Raw genomic sequence first — 18,666 nt, forward strand, 5'->3', positions numbered from 1 at the left:
AGTGTGTCCAGAAGTTCTCCTGTTCTTTATTCAGTTCCACATCACTCTGAGGTGCTGCCAACTCAAACACAGCAATGATTGTTTTCACACAGTAAGAGTAACAGATGAGGTTGATGACAAATGGAAAAGAAAGAATAAAAGTGAAATGATTTGGCTAGATTTCTGTTGGAAAACTAATAAATTAAAACTTGCCTGCGGTCAGGTGAAAGTTTAAACTGCGGTCCACAGTGACTCATTGTCTGAAATGGTCTTGGAGGACAGTACTGCCCTTAGGTTGCACATGTTTTAATTTCCAGAACAATCCGAAGTGGTTAAAATAACCAGTTCACGAGAAACATGCACTCTGTCACCAGGCTGTACATCTCAATTACGCAGTGTCTGGTATGTTATAAAAAACTGCAACTGGCTTGAACCAACTTGAAATGAAAGCCTTTACCCAAGTAATTATGCAAGTTCAACTTCATTGAACTTCGATTCATAAAAATCCATCCAGTAATAAAACAAGTAAAGTATTTACAAATGAGTCATTGAATCATTCAAGTTTTTACAATTCACATTATTTGAGCCTTTTAAATAGACTCCAGCAATTAACATTGTCAGAACTTCTAGTAAAATCCATGTTATTTTTTTTAGTTGTCTGTTGGGAGAATCGTAATCTCTGTTTGAAACAAAATAAAATTGTGATTCTCAATTTATCCAGATTCTGATTTCATAACAACGTAAATGATTCAATCACTGTTTGAAGTGCTTTTGAAAACCTTGCAGTTAGTTTGCTTTATTGTGTTTTTATCCCAGTACTTCTGTAATAATGTGAATATAACACAGAAATAACGATTCTGAGTAGTTGAAAAGACTGTTTGTTTAGCGGTTTCATTCATGACAACTCTGGGTCAGTGGCAGTGTCAACGCAGATTTTAATGTTCCAGAGTGATTTTGTCAATGGTTTAATAGACACAGGCGAATCATTGTCATTTAGGAACGAGATTGCGTGGTTTCTTGAATCAAGATTGTGATCGTTTAACATTTACTTCATATATTGTTGAGTTTCTAAATAAATCAGAACCAATTCATAATGTAAACAAGTAAGTTTTGCAATCTCAGTCCAAGGGCCAATTTAGAAGCCATTAACGTGAACCTCTAGTTCCAGGATGATGCTCGGCACAATCGTTGCTTTATAGCTAGCCAACTGAACCACACATTGTCCAGTCCTTCTTCTGTAGGTCAACTTTTCAGCAGAGTTTATCTTCTGTTCCAATACAACTGCCTGGAAGCTTCTAGTAATTCTGTAGACATTGTGTAGTTGGTTCAGACAAGTTTAATAAGGGTTAAAGTTAAACTCTGAAGAGGAGTTAAACTCTTCAGGAAGGTAGCTTTACAGGATCAGGAATGAATGGACACCCCTGCATGAGGGTCTATCAGTTAGTAACAAAAGAACACATATCAAGAATACACAAAAGGACCATGAACTGATTTCTTGCCTAGTTTCTGGCTAAAAACTAGTCAAAATTCAGAGAGTTAAAATCATTATCCTTTTGCCAACTTTGATAGTTGGTCTTGACGTAAAGCAAATGTTTGAACAGCTATTGAGGATGGAGAACTTTAATGTGTATTTATAATACACAAAAAGAAAGACTACCTATAGTGTCACAACAGAAGAATTTATTGGACGTCTTCCCAGACTTTGTTGCATTAAGTCAAAACAAATTTCTCTGTTGACTGAAAGATGTAGGAAGTCTACAATTAAATGGAGAAGGTACGTGTGAAAGGACTACATCTCTTTCAGTGGAACAGGGACGCACACAGTAGGTCCACAAGGACAATAACATGACTTAGGAATAGTGTTTTCAACTTGTGCTCATTTGCATGAGAAGGGTGCACAGCAGTTGCTGGTTCCACTTTGTTTGGTGTGTGAAAGACCGCTTTCTTAAACGACTCTTGAAAAGAAAGCTTGTCAGGCTAGAAACTAAGGAATTCTACACCAAACCATGTTGGCTGGATTTAAAAGGAGTTTGATTAGTGAGGCCAGCTAAGACAAAGATCTAAACCCTCAAATTCAGACAACCATGTGTCAATTGTAGCCAAAGAGAAGACTCAAACGGACTAATATTGACCTCACTTGTCCATGAGCCAAAACATTAGGCTGGAAACACCCCAAAATGACAAGAGATGTGGTTTTTGAGTTCAGGACAACTCATGAATCTCATCTGCCATGAAATTCTGGAAAAACAAAGCAAGTGTGTTTTTAGCTATACCAATTCAGTTTCACTTAATGTGCCAAAATGAAATTTGTAACACAAAGCAAGTAGATTGCATTGCATACATTTCATCACTGCCGCAATTGTCAGTTTACATGCTAACTACTGCCATGCCGGAATTAGTCTGAAAAAAATCTTGCTGGGCAAGTTAGTTAAACTGTTGACATGTGTATAGCTAGCTACCAGAATGGTGCACACCTGGTATAATGTCTAAAGCATTGGGAATCAAATCAATAGGCCTCTACTGGTGAGTAACACAACAATGCACACTAGCTAGGCCACATGTTTGCAAGTATTCAAGTCTGCATATGTTTCTGGCACTGTAAAACTACATATCTGTTGGGAGGAGGGACAAAGAAGAGTAGTCTTGTACTTTGGTGAGTTATGACAGGAAATATGACTTCAATTCTCGGCTTGGGATTTGACAAGCTTTCTTTAATCATGAGCTAGCTGCTGAAATATGGGGAAAACCAAGCTTAAATTACAGATCAGACATTCAAGTACATTTACAAGATAATTGTGGCTGTACGTCCATAAAAAGAGGGAGTGTGAAGAAAATTACCTCTACATCCAAGACTTAAAACAGGAAGACTGTTCATGTGTACTCATAAAAGTGGATGGATTCATAACTGATCTGACTCCCTAATACCATATTTGGTGAAAATCACAGACGTTAAGATGTGTCAACTCAGATACCCAGCCAGCCACTAAAAAAATGACAAGTTTCCTAATATGCATACAATTAAATGATGATTGTCCATTCCTATTGATTTACTGTGATATACAGTGCCAAGGGTTGAAAGCCTAGCGAAAGTCAACAAGTGGCCTTACCGCAGAAAGTGTTCTGTGGTAGTAGCAGTCTCTTCTTAGATCCCATTTTGAATTGCAGATGGCTGAAACAATCCATAATGCTTTTTCAACATCCACCACACTTTCCAGACTTGGACAGGCTACGTTTTCTTAGGTCCTGCTGATGGCACTCAAAGTGGGCTGTAATTAACAGGCCCAGGGCCTGGTCTGCATTACTGAGGGCAACTACAAGGAAACGACTGCCTATTACTTCACGACCGAAGGTCTGTTAATCAGCCTATTAGTGTTTAATTGAGGGTAGTTAATTAGAGAGGCTATGGGGGTGGGTGGCTTGCATGGAGGGTGGGGGGCTAATGGTGTCTGACTGTGAGAGTAGCTGGCTGGGCAACCTGAGACTATTGTTACGTATATGTTTACACAAGCCTGGTGATTGATTGGAAAGACAATTAGCCTTAATTATACCTGCCTATTGCCCTCTCCAAAACAGTTTAGATTATATAAATGATACCTATGGCTTCTAAATACAGGGAAAAGGCTAAACAGAATTCACAACACATTTACAGTATAGTCTAAGCCAGACTATGCGAATTCTTGACAGCAAGTTTCAAGAAGTTATATATTGGGCTAAAAGGAACAGTAATAGACTGATATCACAGTAGGATTAATCGGCCTATTTTTGGGGCAATTTAAAATGAATAGCATTGGACTATGATAAAGTTTGTCGACAGTTGTTTTAGAAATTGTTAATACTACTAAAACTAACAATATTATCGTTGTTGTATGCAAGATATTTGACATTACAAAGACAGTGTAATTGATTCATGTATTTAATTTGATTTGAAATACATTTATTTTATGCTAAGTACACTACAAAGACATTTACATATTTATGTACTTACCCTGCAAGTGAACTAAATTGATACATTTAAAGTCTGCTAAATTGGAACAACTAATTTTGTACTTTAGTTTATCCAGAATAGTGCTGAGGTCCAACTAAAATATATATTTAAGTATAATTGATTGTGCTATTGCAAGTATACTTTAGGTGTACATTAAATATCTTCATACATGCACCACATGACTGTCCATTTTAACCACGCACTGCTATTACAGAAGCTGAGACCAGAAGCCTATTATATCCCTTTTAAAACTTCCATTGGATTTAATGTCCTGTAATAGCCAAGTCAGCCATTCCAGTCAACTGGAAAGCAGCTCACCACTGGGACTAACAGTCTTACTTGCCTATACAACTCCTCCCTGCTCACTTCCATCTAGAAAAAAAGACAGGGGCACAAATCCAATAAAGTACTCCTTGACAAAGGCTTTCTTCTTGCAATCAGATGCCAAATAACATGCGATACTGCCTAGAGTGAACTAATTGCTACCTCTGGACGGCTCTGTTGGACTCAGTCAGAAATAAAACAAGACCTTGTGACACATTCCAAACTAAGATGACATGATTTCTTAGTTGTCAGTAGAAGAAAGGTGAAGACTGGAGGTTGCAGGGCAGCCCCATGCTGGGTTGACCTGACTTTATGTCCCTGAGGAAACCAAGAACAGGGGCTCCAGATTTAAAAATGTCCATACTTGTCATAAAGTCCAGAGTGCGACAGATTAAGGTTAAGGCCTGTTTTAATGGAGGGTATACCGATAAACAAATTACAAAATAGATATTTTTTCAACACAATTTCATTACTGTATTGGGAAAAAAAAACATTTAGTATATGTACAGTCTCTAATTTAAGTTCATTTTAATAAAACAAATATTTATTATAAATATTCAGTTTAAATTTTGCATTAACTGTACTGAGAATAATCAATTTAACAAAAAAAAAAATCTTAATGGTACAAAATAGACTTCATTTCTTCTTTTTAGGTTTATATATTTACCCAAATAGCTCTTCAGAAAGAATTAAGACCAAAAAACAACAGGAGAATTAAGGACAACCACTCCACCCAAAACAAAACAAACCAAACAAATATTCATCGGGGACCACCAAGCCTGCATCATAGATTGAAATACATTTCCGTGAAAGACATCTCAAAAACTCTCCCTTTTTATAAAACCAACTGCAAACTGTATGTTTTCTTCCTCTGTCCTTCATTACAGCTGTATTATCTACAAGGTTCTTCTTAATCATCAATGGACAAGAATGCTAACAACCTGAGTTCAAAAGGGCTGAGGACTCATCTGCATGCTAGCAATGGGCCCCAGACCCTTAACATATCTATTCAAGCTGCCACTCTTTTCATGTTGCCACTCACCCCTCACACCATTTAACGCCACATCTGACAGCAAGCACACACTAAAATAACTGAAAGCACCATTGGGTGTTAAGTGGTGGACTGTGGGTAATCTTACAGCTATATGGAGACAGAAAAAGATAAGGAACCACTGGTGTTACAAGAAGCTGCTGATATTAAACTTACATTCACATGTATTACACATATTTGATGCAAAATTATAAAGCTGGATAATAAAAACAATGACATGAAAAATCACACTTTCCTTGATCCTTTAAAGGGGTCATGAACTGGCTTTTTATTTTTTATATAATTTCTGGTTTCTGGTCCTTGTTTCTGGTTTTTATATATATATTGTTGTCTGGGGTCAACTTATGATGTTCGCTTGGTTTTTACATTTAAAAAAAACTCAAAATGAATAAGTAATAGGCTATTTTCTAACCTAGTTTTGAGCCCAGCTCAAAAACGCTCGGTTTTTATGGGCGTCTCGCATTGAAGACTTGGAAGTCAACACCCACTGCTGTGAGTGGATAACAGTTCTGCATATTATAATGAGTTTCACTCTCGATCTGGTTTGTCATCACGAGGTAGGTCTATGTTATTTAGCTATGCGTGTAATTTGCGTATCAGTGGGCGGGGCTAAACCGGCCGTGGTAAAGTAACGTGGTAAAGCTTTTATCGGACTAACAAAGACGTTTTCAGTTCTTAAACTTAGAGGATATTCTTATGATGACCTCTTAGATGTCAAAAGCTCAAGGAAAATTTGATTTCTCAGTTCATTACCCCTTTAAAATAGGATTTTGTACTATTAAAACATCCCGCAAATTACTACGTTTAAACCATCTTCCTCATTAAGAAAATACATTATTTGACCAAGCTCCAAAAATGGTTAGCTTGGATATTGTGGGATCTGTGACGTCACATGAGCAAATACATGCAAATTACACGACTCCCTAGATCAAGAAATCGAATATTACTTAAACATAATCGCACCATATGCCGGTGTTGAATCTTTTTTTGTGTGTGTGCAACCTCAATAAACACACTAAGTTAATAATTTTTTTAAAAATCTACATCAAGACCTCTTTAAAACTATCTGTCAAAGCACACCCATATTCGTGACAAAGAAGGGAATGCAAAACTAGCTTTCTGGCATGATCTTTAGGAAACATAATAGCTAATTAAAAGTGATATTTAATATATACTGACACTAATAAAATTAATAAAACCATTGCAAATATATCTCAAATCTCCCTAGCCTAACTTAACTCTTTTTTAAAGATAACTACTCATCTGTTACTGTTGGAGCTCTTGCTTCTTTCGGATGGCAAACACTGGCCTCTCAGTGGAGCTGCTTTTTAAAGTCTGCTTGTTGTTCAACCTCTGACCTTTGTCTGTTTGCAGGCTTTTACAAGGTGACATTTACAACCCGGTCTATCTCCATGACCTGTTCCTACTCCCGAGTCCCAACACATCCACTGCTCCTGAAAACAGCCATGATCTACACTTGGATATCAAGATACATGGGTTTTCCATGGTTTTGTGACAAAACACATTGAAAGCTTAAGGTACTATAGCCATGTGCTGTGCTTCCAACACCCCTCAGGTTGAGATGAAATTGTTAAACAACATTCTTAAAGGTGGTGCGTGTAATTTGGTTGAGGTTAAAATACTTTCTATCCCAGCTAAATGTTTAGAGACAACTATGAGTAAGCCATTTACGGATTGATTCCCGGACAAGTGTAAACACAGTGACTCTGCAGCACTTTAACACTGCTTTGTTTATTTGAGAGGTCTGCAATGTAAACCTCTGGTTCAACCAATCGCGAGTGGCGCAAGACTACCTGTTTTACCATACAATGGCAGACTGGAATTTAGTATGGAAAACCAGTTTAAATAGAAGTTGTTTTGTAGCCCACCATTTGGTGACACATTTGTACAGAAATTATACACATTATAAAAAAACATAATAATAATTCTACATAAAAAATAAATATAGTATCACAAATTACTTTAAAATGTTGTATATACTACCTCTGGCTAACTCTGGTGCAGTTACCGAAATGTTTATTAATGTGTAAGGTCCCCGTTTAAAAAAAAAAAAAAAGAAAATATGTTTTTCCAAACACAAGCGCTGTGTTAAATCCAATGCATAAATCAATCTGTCACTCGGCTACTATGTGTGAAACAGTGTGGAGCGCAAACACAGCACCGTATTTTCTTCCCTTTTTATATCTTTTTTTATGAGAAAATAAATGTCTCCGGCAAACAAGGCGCTATTCATCCGCCGAATTATCTGAGCCTGTCTCTCTGGTGCTTACCAGGGACATCTGCCATGACACTCCTCAATCAGACGGCCGTGGGAGATTCTAGATCTTTATGAGCATGTCATGTACGTGCACATGACATCTTTGGAACTAACATAGCCAAGAGAAAATGAAGAATACAGGCTATTTTTTTCCCAATTCACTCTTCATAAGACATGAACAACATTGAAATTTATTACATAAGGGCCAGATGATCTGTGCAGTGTGTTCCTGGCTGGAATTTCTCATGATCGCTCAGTGAGTCACCCATCACTGCTGCTGTCAGGAGCATGTGCACAAAGCCCGTTGAATACCGTGATGGCCCTGCTCGCCCTATGACACAAATTCACACGCTCCGCCTGGATGCTCTCAGCCGAGATGCTGTCGCAACTCAAGAACGCATTGTACTGATGATCAGTAGATGCTAGTCACCCAAGAGTCTCTCGCGTGAATGGTAAACAGCATAAAACTGACTTAAACTGTTTTGGCGTATACTTGGGAGACTAGATTTGTACATTTTCTGAGGAAAAAACAAAGAAATTCTCCATGATGCTAGGCTTGTTGTTAAGATTGTTAAGATGTTCTGAGAGATTTTTAAGTGGTTACTTACTTGCCAAAGAAGAAAAAAAAAAGGCCACACATTCTGGCCGATACCTAGCCAATAATTATTTTCATGTCAGTGAATGGGTGATATTAAATTTCGACAGGATTTCATTTAAATAAATCACTTAATAAGTTTTACCAGCTAATGGTAAATTAAAGCATCACACCATTATAATCTACAGTCAAATTTATATAAATGTTTAGATTTGCTTAAATTTCACATGGTTAAGTGATGACATGATAGATGACGGCAAATGTAATTAAAGGGGTCATGAACTGGCTTTTTAAATTTTATTATATTGTTGTTGGAGGTCAACTTTTGACATTTAATTGCATTTTGCATTCAAAAACATTCAAATGAATAAGTAATAGGCTATTTTCTACCCTAGTTTTGAGCCTAGCTCAAAAACGCTCGGTTTTTATGGGCGTCTCGCACTGAAGACTTGGAAGTAAACGCCCACTGCTATGAGTGGATAACAGTTTTGCATATTATAATGAGTTTCAACTCACCCGCCGGTGTACGTGGGGGAAAATGTTTTGAAAACAGCCAATGTTGTAAAATGGCAACCGGAATGATTCGCCCATATATATGTTCGACCCAGAGTCCGTGTGTTGCACAATTCCTGTCAGATCCAATATAGACGGCACAGCACCGTTCTTTAATCTAAATCGGTCTACAAATCCAGTCTTGTTTACAAAACAATCCTCAGTGAAATGAAGCAAACAGACGGACAATTTTTTACCCTCATCAGCTGGAATGTCTATTAAAAATAAAATTTATCCATTCCAGAGGAAGCATATGCAGCAACTGTCTTCTTCCACAACCAGGCACTGCACAATATTTTGTATTGCTCGGTAGCTCGATCCGGTTTGTCATCACGAGGTAGGCCTATGTTATTTAGCTATGCGTGTAATGCGCGAATCGGTGGGCGGGGCTAAACCGGCCGTGTTGAAGTAGGCATTGATCTTAATCTGTGCGGGTGGTGTTTTATCCTCTTTGACGTCATAGTTCCCCACTTTGAAAAACGAGTCGTTTGCTGAGCCTGGTGTCAATAAAAGCTTTAATTGGACTAACAAGGACGTTTTCAGTTCTGAAACTTACAGGATATTCTTATAATATGATGACCTCTTAGATGTCAAAAGCTCAAGGAAAATTTGATTACTCAGATCATCACCCCTTTAAAAATGATGAGAAATGATCATTCACAAATTATTATCCAATACTGATGGATGTAAAACATTTTTTTAATATTGGCCAATTAGCAATATGACATGCCGATGTCATAATGTAACATCAACAACATGCTGCAAGATGAAAAAAAATGAATGTGCCAATATAATCTTTAAACAAAATAACATCCCCAATTGCAGAAACATCTCTTCTCTGATGACGTGTTTACTGGCGCAAGGGCAGAACAACCTGTCACTCATGTGAGATTGCTGCAATAGCAAACATGTGTACACTATATATACTATATATTTGGATGCAAATGAGCTGGGGGGGGGGGGGATAAATGGATAATCCATATAATGAATGAAAAAGTGCTGATATAGCAAGAGAGACAAAATAGTGCTGGAACCTGGAGGCTTCCAGAGGCACATATTTTAAACAGCAAACTCCAGCTGAGTCTAACTCTCATGGGCTATTAGGATGGGACTACAGGGTGTTGGTTTAGATACATACAACTCAAATTGCAATGGAAACAAAACTGCTGTAAGCCATTTTGCAATAATTCTTCCCCTGTGCTTATATTTCTACAGAAAATCATTTCTCATGTCAACATAATTAAATATGTGATACCACCTGAGGTGCTGACGTAAAGCTAGAATCCATATTTCGATCTCAAAGAGCACAACATTACCTCAGGTGTCAACGATAGAAAAGCATTATTATACTCTTTTCAAAACATTATTAAAGTAGTTTTAAAAGCACCGATAAATCTCCTGAAGGAAGCAGAAAACGTTATTCCCATGTACACATGATCCAAATAGACAGCATAGGGTGGGAACAGCTTTGCATTGTCGGAGAGGGTTTCTGACTATAAATTTTAAAGGTTTACTCAATAGACTGACCTAGGGCTTTGTGCTTCATGTTCCTTATGCATTTACATCCTCTGGCACGCATGCTGTTTCACCTTAATTATTCAAAAGACAAAAAGTGACTTTCTAGGTCTATTGCCATCCTAGAGCAAAATATCTTGTTGAAAAAGCTTACTGCACACAACAATGAAAATACTAAACCAGTCACCGATAACCCTTCTCAAATATCTATGTATTGTTAGGTTGATGTCCTTTTTTTAAAAAAAAAAAGAAAAAAAAAAGAAAAAGAAAAAGCAGAGATGTAGGTGACATCCACACAAACCACAAGGAACACTCTCAGATATCGTGGCAAAGCAGCAGTTGGCATGCTAAGCACAATCCGAAGCTTTTCCCCTCACCCTGGCCCCTTCCTCCAAGTAAGTCATACTAGCACATTTCCGCCCGACGCATTAACCAATCTGGGACTCATACGCCCCCCTCCCGATCCAAAGCAGGGCCAGTTTAGTGGTCTTAAGTCACCAGGCGCCGACTGCATTACTGTCGCCTTTGGTGGCTCAATCTATCCATTGTCTCAAGGGCTTACGGCATATCTAAACGAACAGGAGAGTTTAAGACACTGACGGCTAGCACACTCCACGTGGCTGCTCTTAAGGGTTAGTATAAGAGCAGACACGACTTCCTCATCCAACATACTGACGTCAAGCTCAAATTAATAAATCTTGAAACCAAAAAGTGATGTTGTTAACGAACTCTAGAGGGGGAAAAAATCTTGCAGCGAAAGCTACCATTTTGTTGAATGATGATTCGACTACACGAAGTGAAAATATTTACATTAACTTAGCTAAACAATTGAACAGACCCATGCCATAGTTATAACACGCTGCAGCGAAATCAATGAATCCGTTGTACCATACTTGTGTTTCATGCCGCTATAAAAGCAACCTTTGTAGGGCTGACTTTCTATGCACCCTCAAAAGTGACCACTGGGAACTTTTGGCCTTTTAAATAATCCAGATTTTGTTCCAAGGTAAAAGAGAGCTTTCTGACCTGATGCCAGCAAGGAAGGATTCCTTTATAAGTCTGTATATACAGCGTCTAACAAATTACACTGAAAAACCAAATGCAGACTTTCTGAAATAATCAAGGCTCAAAGATAATTTTTTAAACAGGATTCTTGCAAAAGCGGTTATATTAAAGCCATTTTTAAGGTTTAACATGCTTTTAAATATAATTTTATTTATGGGTTCAACATTGTTTGTACAACTTTTCCTTTCAGGATGAGCTATAATTGGTAAAAATAGTGTCCTAACATGGTGCAACACAAAATTTTCTATCCTAATCAGCCACGACTGCAACAAAGAACAGGATATGCAATGCATTACACATCTCATTGTGTTATGCAAAAAACTGTATATGTATATGAAATATGTTATGATTGGCTTTTATTGTGCCTTGGTTAGGCAACAGAATCAGGCTTGAAGCAGAGGCAATTACCTCCATTATCCTGTCATGGATCTGCAGACCTCCTTCTTTATCCGCCGGACCATTCTCCACAATCTTCGACACAAAGATTCCTTCATTCGAAGTGCCATCTTTATTATCCTGCAATCCAAAAAACAAGGCAGCAATATTTAGCCAAAAAAGAATTACTAACCAATCAAACATTTTAGTACTACAGATGCAAAAAAAGACAGACTCATCCAAAACACAAATAATTGTTTGCAGGTGTACAAAGCAATGTGCTCCAGCTTCTCTGCAAATACACTGTGTCAAATGAAAAACATATTGCGTTTGTGAGATATTTGAGGTGTTAAGAGATTAATAAAAAGATGCTCACCATTCATTATATGAAAATATAATCTGGACAGGAAGGTTATAGCAAAACATCTGCCAAAATCGTTGAACCCACCTCCCAACCACATCAAACCACATTACCTCTGTGCCATGTTGTGTGACACTGTGCTGTAATTTTTAATGGAATACTTAAGAAACCGCAGGAAGTCAAACTGTGAACTCTGCAGTTAATTACTGTAGGCCCTTCCCTCTTCCCCATTACAACAACAAAAATAACATTTTTATTTGCCAGAGGATCCTACTCCTACATAATATTTATTTACTTTTTTAATAAAACGACATACTGGTAAAACTATGCTCCAAATTTAAGTAACAAAACAAAAATAGTTGCTAAACTAAAGATGCAATTCTCCAAGAACTATGAAAATATGTCATATTTAAACACAATATAATACTAAATTAAATATACAACATATAAATTGCCTCGTGAGTTCACTGATTAACTAATTAGAATCAGAGAGCCATGTAATAAAAAAAAAAAAAAAAAAAAAAAACACCAATACACAGAAGCCATTGCTATGACATTTTAAAATGCAATCCAAGTGGTCAGTTCACTAAGTTTTAGAAACAGATCTAAGGTCTTACAAGTAGACAGGATGGCTGGCATGTCAAACATTTGCTATGGAGGGGTCATGGCCACGTTGAAGTAGTTGTGCAGTTGCTAAGAGACGCAGCCATTTGTGTCATTCATTAGTGACCAACCTCTTCCACTTACTTTAGGGTAAACTAACTCAGCCATATCAATTTGTGCTATACCCTTTAACTGTGGTGTATTTTCATAAAATAAATAAAGCCTCGTCATTGTGACGAGGCTACATCTGGGTCTTAGAAGAAGCCCTGGAAACTTGGCTCTTGAAATAGTTTTCCTCTTTGGGAGGTTTTTCTGCAAAAGTCCAGTTCAGACCAAAGTGCGTCATGTTTCTATTTCAGACGGACCACAAACAAACACTTTTCAAAGGGTTTGGTACTCATTCACACTGATATGGATACCACAACTACCACTTCAGGGTGGACTGACGTACCAAAGTGGCATTGTATACAAAAGATACAATTGATGTCTGTATTTTCCCAGTTGCAATTTCCCACTTAAGTTGAGCCATCCAGTGACACACTGTCAGTGAAATTACCTGACAGATGTTGTCTGTGTCATATTTTTTTTTTTTTTTTTTTGGTGAAGACTAAAAGACTTAAAATATATGTAAAAATATATGATTAAACAGTTTCGATAGGGAAAATCCTTCACAAAATCCCTCTTGATTTCCTTTACCAAACTTTGCCAATCATGGGCTGAAACAGGAAATACAATGAGCCAAAGACACATAAGATGGAGGTGCAAATCTTTCTGAACTTACCGCACATGGCCTTCCTCCAACAATATTGAAGCCTAAAGATCCAGAATCACGATGGAGTATAGCCATGACACTTTTGGTCTCTCCGCCCTGAAAAAGAAAGAACAGTATAAATGGCCCATTAATTCCATTTAAAACCATGTATTCATTTCTATTCGGAAAGTAGAAACATCTGAGCTTCCAAACTAAACATTTCAAATTAGGGATGTGCCTAAAGCCAAATACTATGTTGGAATAGGAAATGACTGGCATTTTACAAGATCTGTTGCAAACTAAATCTTCCAACATCATCCTGTCAGTCATCTCTCCTTACTATCTTTACGTGATAAGTGAAATCTGATGCATCTGACTACTGCAGCAAGCCTAACCATGTCCCTCCAGGGCCTCCGTAGAATGCGTAATTCATTTTCAGCGCCTTTCCGAATTCGGATTTCGGATTCTAGGGCATCCCTATTTCAAATATAACCCTTCAGGGTGTGTTTTTATAGCACAAGCTCTTAAATCATCCATAGGTATCATGATTTACATTTGGCTGTGACCAAAAGTGGTGCGTGACCAAACAAGTACAGAAGTGCACCTGTTACAATCATTAAACATCATGCAAAATACACAAGTCATCTCAGCTTAAACTTAAAGCAACTTGGAAAAAGAGCTTTCAAAAGGCCAGCGGCTTTAAGGGCTAATGCCTTGTTCCTTGCTCATTTGGTCGAGTATATTAATACATCTATTCTGCAGCAAACGGCTCTCTCGACAGATGAACGGCGGAACGTGGACATACAAGTGGAGTCAGCATTTTATTCCTCACTTAGGCTGCACTGCGTAGAATCAGAGACTAAAGCAGCTGTCATTTCTGTGTGCCACAGAATACAGTGTCTAAATATAATACAGACATCAATGGCAGGCATGTACAGTGTCCTCTTTACTATCTTTGTTGAGTGTATGCAATGTACGTCTCAAAGTGAGGAATGTATCCCGCTGGAGCAGGTCATGGGAACAAGTCCCATAATTCCATGGGAAACATTGTCCGACACCACTTAATATAAATGCGCATCACTGTTGTTGATAAAAAATATGGAGGATGACTCATCTAAAAAAGAAAATTCTCTTGAATGGCAAAAACAAACAAACAAACATATAGAAAGATAATGCTTAAATCAGTTGAAATGCTCTAGTGGTGATACGAAATTTTTTGTGATATCATTTTTTTTTTCCTCCAGAGCAGCTGGATCAACAGCCCAGCATTGAGCAGACAGGCCCAATCCTGCAAATGTCAGCTCCCCATCATCGCCTTCCTTTCCCAGCCCTGCTTCAACTCACTTGACTGATGAACCATGTGATGGGAACAGCAAGAGAGACTTCATTCCCCAGCAGGAAGGCAGTCACTGGCACTAAGGCATCATTCAGAGCCCATAAATATGTTCACTCACTGGGAGGTTGCCTTAGGATCTCATGCTCCTTCATAGAGCGGTCAAGGGAGGTTATCTGTCACAAGTGTAACTCACTGACTTTTTCCATGCTCTGATGGAGTCCTGAGGTGAGGATAAATTATAGCTAATCTGAAGGGCATCACACATGCCAGAAGATGTCATGGTACTTAATTTAAGGCACGGCAAGGACATAAAGCACTAACAACAACAAAAAGTAACAGATTAAGGTCGTTGTTTCGTTATTTGGACATGATGTATCTTTTTAGTGCCTAGACTACACCAAAGTACCTCAGTATTACTGTCATTTTAACATTGGCATGTATTTTACCGCTCAATTACTAATGTAGCCTACTGACAATGTATAAAAATACTGTAATTTTACTTTTAAATGCTACCATTTTAAGTCAATTTTTTTAGTGTTCACTCAGTAAAAAGTTGTTTAACTACCCAACTGAAGGACACAAAAATTTAATGTAGCTCTTTAAACGCCTACAAATAATATAGCACACTATATAACAATATGTTTTCTATGCTATAAAGTCCATACTAAACTAGAAAGTTCCATTAAAACCAATGAAGTCTACACTGCAAGCCAGCTAGTAACGCATCTTTCAGGGTTGGAACTTGGAGGATTCATAACAACAGCAAACGCCTGAAATCAAAAACTGTATGCACCCCATGTGCAGCCTTGCATTAATATCAACAAGCAATAATAATAACATGATATTCCCCAAAGAGTGTAAATAAAAAAACATCTCTAAGGATACATTTACCGGTATACAACAACGATGTACTAGAAACATAAAAGCTTTTCCTTTGTGTGTGTTTTTTTTTTTTTTTTTTTTTTTTGCGGAAAGACTAAAAAACTATCCCAGTTTCCACGGATCCGTGAAAACTACTAAAATCGCTGTATTCTCCAGCCAGGCCAGTAGTTGGCGATGCCACTTTGTAAAGAAACACTACTGCGCCATGAGAAACAAGCATGCAGCCAATCCATCTTTGGAATACTGTGTATGATTTTTTGGGGTATCTCTGTATTTCTATGGCATCGCTGTTGAAGAGTAATTAGCTAGTGAAGTGGATTTACTTATTGTAGCTAGAGTTAACGAAAGTCATCATAATGTTTGAAGCAGAAGTCGTCAAAAATGAATCTCTTCCGTGATTACTTAACCTAATTTTTTTTAAAGTATTTTTCCTTTAAATCCTCCCTTGTTTGGCTTATGCTACTCAGCAGTGCCTGAACTTTGTATTTTGAGCACTTCTTGCATTGTTTTTGCCTCTTCGCGATAGGCTTGCTTGTTTGACATGCGCCTTGCCTCGCCTGAATGTATGCGAGAGTAGGCGGCTGGAGTGAAAAAAGCGCAGGCAAGCCGGACAGATCTCGCTTCTCGCGGTGGATCAGAAACCTGTGAGTTCAAAGACTGATATCTCGTTATTCGTGGGATTCAGGCTCAAGGGCGCTGTTGGTAATAAACTGGATGTAATTTAAGATCTGTTGCTTTTATATGAAAATAAATATATTGAACAAGACACCAAAAATACTTATTTTAAGTACAAAGAACATATTACAATCCAAATATGTGTCTATCAATCATTTTTTTCTTTAATAGGTGTGTTTTTATATATTGTTTTAATAAAAATTACATCACATAATAACTCATATTGCACTGTCAGAGAGATTTATATATTATTTTTGACATACGTCGGCATGACATTAAGACGGATAGCACTCGGACACATTTCTAACCCGGCATGCATCTCGCGCTGATCACCGGTGATCGTTCTGCGCAGATTTTGCTCATCTCAGACAAGCCTGATGACTTGCTTGCTAGTCTGCTAAATGACTTTTGCAAATGTAAATATCAGTAGACTGGGAAGATTTTAAAATGAGCGGTTCATTGATTAATCTGTAAAATCTTAACTTCACGCTGTGGAAATGCAAACCGGAAGATATAGCACAGCTGAAAAGGGGCGGGGCTTCACTAATTAGCATTTTTGTAGTTTACATGGAGACAATATAGTATTGTTTTCAAAAATGTGCACTTTGAACAAGTTTGCGTTTTGAATCTAATGAATTGGAAATATTTGTGCGCTGATGGAAAAACGTCCTTTCACTCCAGTTGTTCCAGGCCAGGGTTATGCGTTGTTTGGAGTTTGGCTTTTCCTCTTTTGGAACTTTTTTTGTTGGAGGAGAAGAAATAGGGTAAGTCACTCCCAAATATTTGAATGAGACGTTACAAGTTACTGTAACTGGATCTTAATTACTTCTCCAAGCATGTTTCTAAAACAATAAAAGCAATATCACACTCACAATCGACAAGTTATATCAACATGGCTACTACACCTCTTTCCTACCGCCCAAGCCAATTTCAGGTAAAATATCCAATTAAACCACTTTTCTCAGAGAAAACTGGACCAAAATCAGGCTACCCGAGAAAGAGCTCATTTGGAAACGGACAGCATTAAAATGTACCATTTTAACGAGTTTCTGCCAAAATAGCCTACTGTAAAACCGCTTTCACGCAGTGCAAGAAGCATAGACGTTTCAGACTTATTTGTGTGTTATTTAATAATGGTAGCCAATATACTATTTTACCATTGTAGTAGGCTAGTGGATATAGTGTTATTAAAGTGCTGTCATGATTGCTCTCTTACCTTACACGGTGGAGAGAGACTCTTTGACAGCGAGTCAATCCTGGCGCTGTATTCCGTGAATTTCTTCTGATACTTCAGCGCTGTCATCTGAAGCTCGTTATGAACAGCAGACAGTTGCGCCAAAAGTGATTTCTCTCTTTTAGTCGATTTCAGAGCTTGTTTCTTCAGCTCCTTATCCAAGCTGACAACTTTCCCTTGCAGCGCGCCGTTGTGCGCTTTGAGGGCTTTCAAACAGCAGTGGTTGTCCAACTTGTGCTCCTTATGAGTGAGCATCAATCCGCATCCACTCTCGCATATCCCGACCGCTCTGTAATCACACGATTCACGCATGTGAGCATCCATATCTTTAAGGTTCAGCACCTCGCTGCAGCCCTTATTCCTACATTTGGCAGGAGAATAATCGCACATCTCCGCGTGCTCCGCCAGATGCTGAAGTTTGACGATCTTCTCGCAGCCCCGCGCGTGATTGTCACATTTAATGTCCAACTTTAATATTAAGTTTTTGAGAGGAAGGACGTGGTTGAGCTCTTTGGTGGAGATCCTTTGGCATTTGACCGGGCAGCTGCTCTGCTGAACGACCCACGGCAGCACACAGCCGGCGCAGAAGACGTGACCGCACGGGGTGGTGAGCGGATCCTCCAAAACTTTATTACACAAGTTGCATTTGAAGTCTGGGTCCACAGCCCCTTTGAAACGATCCAACTCAAATCCCATTTTTATATATATATATAAAGATCCAAAAGCAGAACCAGGGCTCCCACAGAATAGCACAGGGGTTTAAACGCTATTCAGACTAAGTCATTAGAAGAGCTCAGAGAAACTGAGTTGCCTAGTACGAGAACTTCTACTGACTGAACTAATTGCCTGAGACAGACTTCCTATGGGGGAAAGAAGTGTTGCAGATTTGGGTACCGTAACTATCTGAAGAAATGCGCATTCAACAAGTTGACTTAAAAGTTGACTCAGCCAAACTTAAATGTATGACTGTTGTTCACTTCTTAGATAACAAAATATCAAGACAGTGGCATTTGTACAAAGAAATATAGTGCAAGCACACTTTTCAAGTGAAACATTACATACAAATTGTAGGTTTAAATGATTGATGATAAAACAGCTAGACCAG

General features: G+C 38.1%; 1 protein-coding gene across 1 annotated transcript in view; it reads right to left on the bottom strand.

Moving 5' to 3' along the window:
* Positions 1 to 18,397, bottom strand: part of pdzrn3b (PDZ domain containing RING finger 3b) — a 90,963-nt gene extending 72,566 nt beyond the window's left edge. Inside the window, exons 1-3 of the mRNA XM_039664794.2 lie at positions 17,544 to 18,397; positions 13,465 to 13,551; positions 11,753 to 11,860 (exon numbers count right to left, since the gene is read on the bottom strand). Coding sequence (XP_039520728.2) covers positions 11,753 to 11,860; positions 13,465 to 13,551; positions 17,544 to 18,257 — 909 coding nt within the window. The 5' untranslated portion in view covers positions 18,258 to 18,397. The remainder of the gene's footprint in view (positions 1 to 11,752; positions 11,861 to 13,464; positions 13,552 to 17,543) is intronic.
* Between the last annotated feature and the right edge of the window lie 269 nt (positions 18,398 to 18,666).

The sequence above is a fragment of the Pimephales promelas genome, chromosome 8 (assembly GCF_988280905.1).
Source record: "Pimephales promelas chromosome 8, fPimPro1.hap1.1, whole genome shotgun sequence".
Lineage (NCBI taxonomy): Eukaryota > Metazoa > Chordata > Actinopteri > Cypriniformes > Leuciscidae > Pimephales > Pimephales promelas.